The sequence below is a fragment of the Rhinopithecus bieti genome, unplaced genomic scaffold, assembly GCF_001698545.2.
Source record: "Rhinopithecus bieti isolate Rb0 unplaced genomic scaffold, ASM169854v2 scaffold_41619, whole genome shotgun sequence".
NCBI classification, from domain to species: Eukaryota; Metazoa; Chordata; class Mammalia; order Primates; family Cercopithecidae; genus Rhinopithecus; species Rhinopithecus bieti.
This window is the reverse complement of record NW_016817072.1, coordinates 481773-493674: the sequence shown is the minus strand read 5'-3', so window position 1 is coordinate 493674 and position 11902 is coordinate 481773. Positions and strand designations below refer to the sequence as shown.

The following is an 11902-nucleotide window of genomic DNA, read 5'->3' as shown; positions in this document are numbered from 1 at the left end:
CATAAAAAACAAAAAAAAAAAGAGAGAAAAAGAAAGGAAAAGAAAGAAAGGAAAGAAAGAAAGAAAGAAAGAAAGAAAGAAAGAAAGAAAGAAAGAAAGAAAGAAAGAAAGAAAGAAAGAAAGAAAGAAAGAAAGAAGCAAGTCACAACTGTTATAATCCAATCTTCTTTTTTGACAGGGCCTTCCTCTGTCACCCAGGCTGGAGTGCGGTGGCACGATCTCAGCTCACTGCAACCTCCACCTCCTGGGTTCCAAGATTCTCCTGCCTCAGACTTCTGAGTAGCTGGGATTACAGATGCATGCCACCCCAGCCCGCTAATTTTTGTATTATTAGTAGAGACAGGGTTTCACTATGTTGGCCAGGCTGGTCTTGAACTCCTTACCTCAAGTGATCTGCCCACCTTGGCCTCCCAAAGCGCTGGGATTACAGGCATGAGTCACTGCGCTGGGCCATAATCTAATTTTATTTAATGACAAGGACATGTTAATATGAATTAAGAAAACATCTGGGAACACATATACTAAATTGGTATTCTTATATTCAAGTTGGAGGATTACGGAGGCCTTTTCATTGCTACATGTCTGTATTCTTTGCATTCATTTTATACATATATATTGTTTGAACAAGAAAGATAATTTTTTCTTACAAAAAGCCTATGGACTCCCACCAAAAACAACAGCCGAGACACATCTGCAATAAAATCCTACATGCAATTCCGGCCACTTCACAGACTCTCTGAAGCCCATTTATTAATCACCCAGGTTTTTCCTCCAGTAGACACAAGGAGAGTTTGATGGCAAACAAAATTCATTGACCTGCCAATTCCTCCCACATATCCTAAGAGGAGCTGGTTGCACAGAGGCACCATAGCTGTGAAATGCAGCTTAACGCTATTCCTGCTCTGAGGGTACCCACCTGTGTAAAATGTGAGGGATGGGCTGCTGGCCTTGACGCCAAATCATCTAAGTCACTAAAAATCTCCAAAGGGGAGTGTGGTCTGTAAATGCATATTCAATGCTGTAATGTAATATTTGATATTGAACGAGAACTTTTTTCATTACAAATTTGTCTGGGGGTGAGGATGCCAAATAGAACTGAGCTCTGGAGAGGTGAGAGAAGTAGCTGGGAAGGCAGGCAGATTAGCCTCCTTGGAACCACGCTTAGGAATCTGCACTTTAGCCTGAAGGCAAATTGGGGAATTACTTAAGGGCCTCAAAATGGAGTCTTTTTAGGATTCCTTTGGCTGCATGGTGGAGAAAGAATTGAAGGGAGCAAAACGGAAAGTTGGCATACTAGTCAGGAGGCTGCTGCAATGACTCAACTCAAGAGACAGTGGCTCTTGAGCAGTGTGTAACAACAGCCGGAGTAGGAATAAGTCAGTGGTTTGAAGAGACATTTTAGAGGTAGAATAACACTTGGACTTACTGATTTGGGAAGAGGGGAGCCAAAGAGGCTGTAAATCCCCAGGTTTCTGGCTTGGACAACTGGAAGACGGTGGTACCATCTGGAGATATGGAATGCTGGAAGCAGCACTGGGGTATTTGAAGGGGCTAAAAATAGTAGACCTTCAACACGTATTATTTTTCTTTCTTTGACTCTGGGAGACTGACAAAGGCCCAGGAATGGTTTGCAGGGCTAGACACCCACTTCCAAGTCCCCTGCCACGTTTCTCTGAGGAGAGTTTCTCTGAGGAGAGCTCTGAGGAGAGCTCTGAGGAGAGTTTCTCTGAGGAGAGCTCTGAGGAGAGTTTCTCTGAGGAGAGCTCTGAGGAGAGCTCTGAGGAGAGTTTCTCTGAGGAGAGCTCTGAGGAGAGCGACAGCTCCTGCTGCACTCTTCTTATAGTCCGTACGCCCTTCCCGCCGCTCTGCACCTCTTAGCCTTTCTCCTCCCTCTTCCTCATCAACACAGTTGGAGCAGACCATACATTCAGGAGAAAGTCACAGTGAAAAAAGTTACATCAGCCTGAGGGTAGAATTTAATGATGACAAGACAAGACACATATTAATAATTGATATATATCTTTTTATTATGCACAGATAAAAGACTTAAAACTGTGGTTATCAAAACTATACATCTAAGCATCTTCACAAAATAGCTGACACACTGAACAGAGAAAAGAATACAATAGGGGTGTTCAAACTGGCCACAGGGATTTTAAGGGTACTCTTTTTACCCTCATAGATGATGAAAACCAGCAACATAATCAGGCTCATTCAGGAAAAACCAGAAGAGAGAAGTATTGTATTTGGAAACTGATAATAGTCCTTTTCAGAAAAACATCTGTCAGTTTCATGAACAACCCCAGATAAAACAAACATGAAAAAAATCACATAGGATTCACCCAACAAAATGTGCTCTGTTAACACAACCAGCAGTACAATCATTCGAACCATGAGGTAGTTACAGTACAAAAAGACTGGCACGCGTGTGAGCACCCCCCCACACACAATCATGCCCACTAAGAACACACGCAAGAAATGGATTTACAATCTTATTCCAAGATAAGGAAAAAACCATTTTTTTTTTTGTTTAGAAAATGCTATAGAAACAGTTTAGACAGAAGAAATCTCTGGCTTTTTAAAATACAGAGTTTAACAGCTGGTAAACACCACATGGTGAAAAGCTATAGCGTATTATGCAGACAATCTGCCTTGGAGTTTAGGGCATTTCAACAACAGCTTCAGCATCAAACAAAACAAAATGGCCTCTGCAGATTAAGGGTGTAGCCTGCAGAAATAACAAAAGATTGCAGATAGAAGAGTTCAGCTGAAATACAACAATACTTTTAAAGAAACTTGTAGAACATGTTATAAAAGTAGAGCTTGTACTTTGTATTAAAACTGTAAAGTGTGAAGCAATTAGAAATACTGTAATGAGAAGCTAGGGAGAAAATACCTTATTTTTTTAATGTTCATTTTTTAGAAACATTTCAGAAATACTTAACAACGTTCACTCTCCAATATGAGATTAGGTTTTATTGACACAGATTTCTTGATCTGAAGAATACTTCTGAAAATGAGACCCAAACAAATAAAAAGGTGATTTTTTTCCCTCTCTCTCTCTTTTAAAAAATCTTCTTGGTTTGCATCTATAAATTCTGGTAATTAATTTTAAATTATTTATAAATCATTGCATGTGCCATCTTCTTAAAATATATATTAATATTTACAGAAGGGTTTTACTCTGCCCTTCTAAGACATTGATGTTTTAATTCTCCTGATAGCTAATTTCTTTTTAACAAGATGGAAAGGGTTTTTAAAAAGCAAAGGACTGAATCAAGAAGAATTCAATTCACAGTAGCTGAAATTAAACATTTCATATGGAGTAACTTAAATTTATCTAAAACACTTAAATATATCTTTATACACAGATTTTGTAGTAAAATATAGCTATAAGTGACTTAAAGACTCTAGTCTTCTTTGAAGACATCTTTAAACTTTTTTTATACATAGAATATGCTAAAACAATACATTCCACTGAAGGTTAGGCAAAGCGCATTATTTGCAAACACAGGTAGCGTAATCTAGGTCCTCCACTCTGATACCCTTCTGTTAAAAAAAAAAATTAAAGGAAAAAAATTCTCTAAACTCATGTCTTCTTCCTTTGTATATGGAAATCTGGAAACTTTTCAGTAGATCAATGTAGATAGCCTGGAAATCTCAGCCCTAAAGTAATCTGTTTTGGTTAAAATTTTCCTTATTGAATGTCTGTATCTATCAGGTTAGTCAGATTATTACTCAACGATTTGGTAAAAATGATTGTCAATTTCCACATACTTGTTTCCCATGTAGACATTGCCCTAAGGTTTTAAGCTTCATCAACATTTCCTACTGAGGTTCCATTCACAGACAACCAGGCATAACTTCCTTATTTTAAGGGCAGTGGGATTTGCTTATGAATATTTTGGGGGCAGAATCTAACTTGTTCTACTTATGGAATTCTAAGTTATTTGGGGAATTCTGGAAAAGAATAATTTGCAATGAAGCTATCTTCAGCAGTAAAATAATTTAGCATGATAATTTCCCTCTGGCATTCTCTCTCTCTTTTTTTTTTTTTTTTTTTTTTTTTTTTAACATAGAGGTATCACTGAGCTTATTTTAGCTGCAAAGTGGCATCTTATTATTCCATTTAATGAAACTCCCCTCAAGCCCTTTTTGAGTTTGGGATATATTTAAGGCAAGAGAAGTAAGGCAATCCAAATAAGTGCCCTTTTCCAATCTCAGCACCATCTTGGTGGAATTGGCGACACTATTCAGATAACCAACTGGAGACCACCAGGATTTGCTATACATTTGCATCTCGCTAGAGTTTGGTTTTTATAAAAGGGCCTATTTTTTTTTTAAGTTGATATGTTTTGAGTGGAAACACTCACCCTACCAAATATACTTAAGAATAAGTTGCAACTCTAAAAGCATAAGGACATCTTCAAATTTTCTCCAGCTGAGAAAATGAATGTGCCAGATGACATATTATATCTACTTGCATACACATAGAAATATATCACTGTGCAAATTTCTCCTTGATTTTATAACTGAATTTCACCTCAATTTACACATTAATTTGTCAGAACAAAATATTAGGAATGGGCACAAATCTGTGGTTCCTGATTTTGGTCATTTTCAATTTCTGTAGGCCTGTAAGAAATACCACATTTGCACCAAGACATTTTGCAGTGGTGTATGCAAGTACGGGAAGAAACAGGAAGCAGATAAGGTCACCAGCATTGGTTTTGGCCCAGGGCATAAGAAAGGAATGTTGCCTTGACACTTGTCAGGGTGCAGTCCCTGAGGGCAGCATCCATCAAGGGACACATCAGACCCCACAGGGTGTGGCAGCAAAGTCAGAAGCGTGCATCCAGACGAAGGTGCGAATTAGACAGGAGGAACGCTTAGAAAGCCTCAAAGCATTTCTTGTTTTACATCTTGGTTCAGATATAAAGAATCTTTGGCCGCATCTCCTCACTGGTTCTACTATCTGGCTATTAACCATTTACCAACTCCTTGAGTCTGGGTAAAACTCAGGGCCCCAAATTATATGTTCTCACCTGGACAAAGCAGCATTTTAAAAACTGGCATGTGTTTCACATTGAAAACCCCCAAGCCTGTGAGGGGCTGGTGGAGAAGACCACCATTTTAGCTTTCTCATATGAATTCTAGTGTGGTACAGAAGCCCAGGGTAATGTTTATATTAGCCCTGGGTGTGGGGTGAATACAATGGGTGATCTTTATACTGAAATTCATTCTGTCTTTACAAGGGAACCAAAATCCAGCCTTCTGAGCCTGGACATGAGGCTCAGTCATTGGTCCTGCCCTTGGCAGTAGCTGAGCTGGGCTGGGCTGGGCTGGGTTGGGCTAGGCCGTGCTGCTGCTGGAGCAAGGCGTGCTCTGCGTGCTGCCGATGCTGTGGGCAGCACTGCTGTTTTCCGAGGCTGGCGGGGAGGTGGGGACTTGCTGCCTTCCTGCGGTCTCCCCTGCAGTTAATAAAGAAAAGGCAAAGTCAGAGAAAGACGCATATTATGTACGTGCATTCCTGAAAAGATCATTTATTCCGCATTTGCCATTTTAACCGATGTTTTTCTCAATCAGGGACAGAAGCAACTAGGCTAGGTGCTAGGTGGCCGGAATACCTTCTAAAACAAGGCTTCGCTATTTGTTGTTTTAGTTTTAAAACATCATGAATAGGAAAAAGAAGACAGCTGACTGCCAGGCAGCTCTAGTGGCTAAGACCTCTGACAGCTGATGACAAAGTCCCTGAATCTCAGGGTCTACAACCTTTGATGAAAACACCACCACTTGGTCTGTGTGAACTGGCAATTGACCAGCACCTGTACTCAGGAAACACCGTCCGTCTTCTGTCATTAAGATATTGTAGGATTTGGAGGGTGTGACCTTTAAATTGTAGTTAAGAGAACCTTAGAAGTTTGGGAGCCTTGTTCTGAATGCACTTGCTAAAAACAGGAGTGAAATATAGACTTTGTCCTATCTACAGTAGAGAGAGCCTTGTGTGCCAAACAGATAAATTACCTGAGAAATTGGGGTGGGAGATAGCTGTTATTGGAAAAACCTTTTGGGGAAGGGGTTTAGCTGTTTGCAAACGGGGACTGCAGTTGCCAGCGAATGGCCTCTCTTCCCCACTGAGGTTCCCTGTGGGGTGCAGTATGAGTATCTCCTAACACTTTAAGCATCCCACTTTTCATTACACACCCCACTGCATTTGAGTTAAAGCCATTCATCGTGCCAAATGTGCAGTGCTTTGGAGAGGAAGGAAACCTCAAGGCACACACATGGTTTGCATTTAACAGTGCAAAAGGCCCTAGAGTTAGTCTTCTCTTTGGCAAAACTGGCCTCAGTGCAACCCTCAAAAATAGGCTCTAGGTAGGGAAAAGTGATCAGGGCTCTCCAATAAAAAACACTGCATTTACTTTGAAAAGTCAGAGCATAAACTTCATAAACTTCTTGTAAGCAGCATCCCCTCCTTCAATATGGGAAACCCCAGAGGGCCAGGCCTGTTTATGAATGAGCCTCCTCTTTCCTGTCATGCTGAAATACACATCTATCAGCCGGAGATAAGCAACCCTCCCAGCTGCTTCATTAAAACAAAACACTCAAGGAAAGGCCCTGCCCTCCAGTGCAGGAACTTGGCCCCATTACTTCCATTCTCTTTCTGGGGCCCCTCAAAAGCCTCTGTGAAAAAAGCAGTTCTGCAAAATGTAGAACTGGCTCATGTCCCTGGGTCTGGTTACAGCTTTTCCTGTCACCCCTTTCATGAACCACACAGTTATACACACTTTTGCATCAACCTCAAAGTATTTATGTGCTTGTTGTAAGTTTGGCCCTTGTTGTACTTCCTCTAATTATCTTCTGGGATTGGCGGGATGGATAGGGGACTGGGGTCAATATTCCTGAGAAGCGGAGAAACACTGCTTTACACTGCTTTTTTTTTGAGACGGAGTCTCGCTCTGTCCCCCAGGCTGGAATGCAGTGGCGTGATCTTGGCTCACTGTAACCTCCACCTCCCAGGTTCAAGCAATTCTCCTGTCTCAGCCTCCCGAGTAGCTGGGACTACAGGCACGTGCCACCATGCCTGGCTAATTTTTTGTATTTTTAGTAGAGACAGGATTTCACCGTGTTAGCCAGGATGGTATCGACCTCCTGACCTCATGATCTGCCCACCTCGGCCTTCCAAAGTGCTGGGATTACGGGGCGTGAGCCACCATGCCCAGCTGAAACACTGCTTTTGACTTTTTTGGAAACCTATGTTTTGGACGCTCCCCAGCACTGCCCTCTACTCTTCATGTGTGTGTATAACTAAGAGTGGGGAAATCTGCCCCCATGGCAATAACTTTCTGCCAAAAATTCACTTTCCCCAGAGTAGAAGCTTTATTTCTAGAAGGGAATCAAATCTCTTAACTATCCTGATGTCAAAACAAAAACAAAAAACCTCCAGAGACCCAAACAACTCTAGATATGCTTTACGAATTCGACTCCCTTACAAACCACATGTTGGTCCATACCCGGCTGGATCCTCACATAATCAATTAGAAGGACTAATGTGGCTATGCACGAACCACGTTTTAAACTTACATTTTCCTATTTAAATAAGGATACATCTGAAAAGCAGGAGGCAACTCCATCTTTTTCTTTTTTGGCTCACCTGGGCTTTGCTCAGCCCAATAACAGGTAAAAAAGTAAGAAGGCCTTGCTTCATCTAGCAATAGGGAGCAAGTTTGCTCCTCCAGGAGTTGCCCTGTGCTTGATCATTCACATTCAGGAAAAGGGCCAGGACTATGCCCTGCCCAGGAAGCCTGAATATCTGCTTTCCGATGTCTATTTGCCAAATATAATTTGTTGCCATGTCAGTTTATTTTCATCAGTGCCTATTAAATTTCCCGAGTTTTGGAAACTCTTGTTCTGGTGATGCAAAACACTTCAGAACAAAACCCCAAACAAAACAAACAAGCCTCTGCACTCGAGACTGCAGGATACATCTCACCAGCTGGATGAGTCAAGTTAACCTGTTAGTATATTGACTTTGACCCAATAATGGCCCAAGGTGAATCTCTGTCTGAGAATCTGCTGGGAAATATCGAAAGTCCCCTCTTCAGACCATCCTTTCCACTTCTGTGGCTATTTTCACATGTAAGATGCAAGGTTTCTCAATATAACCATGTTTTAAAAATAACTCTTACCAGCTGGGTGCGGTGGCTCACGCCTGTAATCCCAGCACTTTGGGAGGCCGAGGCAGGCGGATCATGAGGTCAGGAGATCGAGACCACGGTGAAACCCCGTCTCCACTAAAAATACAAAAAACTTCGCTGGGCGTGGTGGTGGGCACCTGTAGTCCCAGCTACTTGGGAGGCTGAGGCAGGAAAATGGTGTGAACCCAGGAGGCGGAGCTTATAGTGAGCCAAGATCACGCCACTGCACTCCAGCCTGGTGACAGGGTGAGACTCCATCTCAAAAAAACAAAACAAAACAAAAAAACCTCTTACCTTTTGACAGAATTCAGAAAAAGTTTTTTCACTGTCAAATGGAAGTGATGCTACAGAAAAATTTACCATGAGGAAAAAAGTTGAATGTGCAGGTGCTTCCACTTAATGGGCCAACAGAGACCCCTGGGTTTTCTGAGATGGGTCTTTTGGCTGTCTGCTCTCCACTGCAGTGGTCTCTGATTTTGTGGAGCACTAACTTTCTCTAAAACATCCCTTGGGTGACGAATATAACCAGGCTGCTCCTAAAGGAAATGGGCAGGGAGGACCTCATGGCTAAGCAGACTAGGCCCAACTAACACATCTAAGAAAATCAAGGAGGGCGCCTTGCTCGTAAATAAATATCAAACTTGGTCAGCAGAGGAAATGTATTCAGTCTTCATGCTTTCCTCCTAAAATCTCAAACCACATTGAGGGAACAGAGATTTGAGAGGAGGGAGAGTAGGGGAGAGAGGAATTTGGTGTCTGACATACTCTCGAGGAGGAGGGTACACTGAGGATAAGGACACTAAGTATTCATTCCACCCATCTCACAGTTAGCTATGGCTGGGCCTAGATACTGCCAGAGATGCCTTAAGAAATAGAAAAAGCCAGGTGCGGTCACTTACAGTGCCAGCTACTCAGGAGGCTGAAGGGGGAGGATCTCCTGAGGCCAGGAGTTAGAGACTGCAGTGAGCTATGATCTCGCCTGTGAAGAGCCTCTGCACTCCAACCTGGGCAACATAGAGAGACCCTGTCTCTACAGGGGGAAAAAAAGAAAAATAGAAAATAAAAAAAAAAAAAAAAAAAAAAAAATTTCTTAATGGAGAATGTTTTATTTCTTTAGCATGGCATGGAGTTGTCCAGATCTGACTTCCTGCTACCTCTTTGGCATCTATATTACAACTGTATTCTTATTTCTAAGTCTTTCACCATGGCAGATCCTGGGGAAGAAACTATTCAGGAAAGATGTGAACAGCACTGGAGGACTCTGGGGGGAGACAACAGAAGAGTTCAAGAGAAAGATGAGGGGAAGCTTGGTATTTAGGCCAAAAGAGACTATTGCAAATACTGTCCATGAGGATTATTACAAAAAGGAGCAGACAGCTGTTCTTTATCTCCCTGGAGGGCAGAACATGAGGACATGAGTTTAAATGGCAGGATAGGGATTTAGGTCAGAAAAGAACTTGCTGATTATGAGGACTGGTTAGTTATAGAGGGAATTTATGGAATCTCCTTCTCAGGAGATATTTAAGCATAGGATGGAAAACCATATACCTGGGGGTACTTTAGATTTAATATTCCTTGATGCTAGAAAGAAAACAAAGATATTTTCTTCTAGGTCTATGTGTTGCATGCAATTTTGTATTAATTAATGTCTCAGTTTCTTGATGTCCTAACTGTAATTAATTCCCAAGCTCACTCTTTAAGCAGAGTGAATGATACTACCTTTAATTTAAGAGAATTCTTCAATCACTTTTTATCATTTTCAAATTTCATTCCTCCCCAGTCTCCAAGCGAAAGACTCTTCTTTTGCAGCAAAATTCTCCAGGAGGGGTGAGTTAGATGTTGTTAGAAGTCACGGGGAAAAGACTATATTAAGAATTAAAGTTTTTCACAATGTCCTGCCTACTACTTTCTTTCTATATTCCTGCCATGTGGCCAACCTGTTTGTATACGGACTTTGGTTTTCTGTGGTATCTTCCTTGCCTCTGTGGCCCCTGAATAGGATGCAAAGTCTGACAATAACTAAGAAGAAGAAGAAAAGCCAGGTGGAGGAGGAAGGCTGCCTCCCACAGCTATCACTGCAACCCCGAGTCAGAAACTGGACTTGAAGCTGTGGTTTGTTCAATGGCTAGACTTGCTACCTCAGCAGGTGCATTAGTTGTGTTTCCCTTTAGTCAACAAAGAGATCATCGCTACTTCACAGGGTTATTGGGGTGAGCGTACTTACAACAAGAAATGGGCAATAAAAGCTTTTTCAACTTTAAGGCTGCTCTGATGTGTCAGCAGAAAAAAAAAATCCAAGAGTGTAAGGATCACTGTTTCACAGAGCATAATAAAATGCTGAGGTTTTGAATTAGGTGTGCCCGTCCCAACTCATCGGGCAGTTTTCAACAGCCCTCCATGGAACACACCATGTGTTCTTAAAGCAAAAGTCAAGCGCATACCCAAAAGTCCACCCAAGTCAGGTAAGAGGTTTTCATTAGGAGCAGCTCTAGAGGTGCCAGTGTGTTCCGAGGCCTGCGGTTTCTCCAGGTTCCCAAGCACAGCCCAATGAAAAGAGAAATAGCAAGAAGACAGGCTAAGGTGTGATAAGGTAGGAGGCAAGAGACCAAGCCCTACGGATCAGACAGATGCAGCTGGAACAGATGGAAATCCCAATGTGACTATAAAGAAGGCAGGCTCCACTCTCTTTTCACTCAAATGCTCATATCATTATTTTATAAAACCATTAAACACAGAGGTTAAGATGAATGCCTTCCGCTTTCCTGGTGTCTATTGGCATGTCTTTTTCTCTCAAAAAACAAAGCACCTCCCAGAGCATCTGGCCATTCATACCCTTCCCCCTTCTTCTCACCCTCCCCTCAGTTTCCATGAGAGGTTAATAGAAAACTTAATTCTTCAGATTAGAAACACTTCTTCCTTCTCCAGTGAGACTTCCCTTGTCAGTTCTCCATTTTTCTGACAGAGTTCTTCAGGTCATTGCTTTCCTAAAGGTTGGCATGTGTGCCTGTAGCTGGGTTTCTGCCCGAGCCAATCTGCTTATAATCAGTCTGTTTGGTTATTCTCTTCCTCTGAATGTCATGGGGACTCCATGACAGCAAGGACTTTGTGTTGCTCATGGCTATTTTACCAGTGCCTAGAATAGTGTTGGCATTTAACAACAGCTTAAAAAATCCATTGAATAAGTGAGTGAAAGAACGAATAAATGAGTGAACAAACCAAAAAAATGTAGCTGATACTAAACAGAGGCAAAAAGAAAAACCAAAATACTTGCTAATTAATGTTTATTATCTGATAAGCAGAAGGAAGAGAAAAAGATTATGGCTACATGACCTTTGAATTTGTAATAACACAATAGGAAGAGATGAGAAGAGTGAACTCTGAACCAAGAAAGCAAGATTCCAGTCCTGACTGCTGTGCCTGTGTAACTTTGAGCTGGTCACATCAGTTCTCTGGACTCAGTTTTCTCGCTATGTAAAAAGGAAATGTTGATGCAGACTAGTAATTTTCCAAGGACTCCCTTTAAGAAACTGATTTAAAACAAAAAACAAACAAACAAAAAAAGCAAGGGTACGACTTTGCATAGAGATAGTGCATTTAAAGGCACTGACTTGCATTCCTTTCCCAAATCTTACCACAATGACAGTAAATGGATTTTTAAAGGCATAAACACATGACAACAAAGATAACAAAAGTAAAGATAACAA

The 11902-nt window shown here is 41.5% G+C and overlaps 1 protein-coding gene across 1 annotated transcript in view; it reads right to left on the bottom strand.

Annotated features, from left to right (window-relative positions):
• Positions 1-2002: 2002 nt before the first annotated feature.
• Positions 2003-11902, bottom strand: part of TGFBR3 (transforming growth factor beta receptor 3) — a 212983-nt gene continuing 203083 nt past the window's right edge. Inside the window, exon 18 of the mRNA XM_017855795.1 lies at positions 2003-5471. Coding sequence (XP_017711284.1) covers positions 5353-5471 — 119 coding nt within the window. The 3' untranslated portion in view covers positions 2003-5352. The remainder of the gene's footprint in view (positions 5472-11902) is intronic.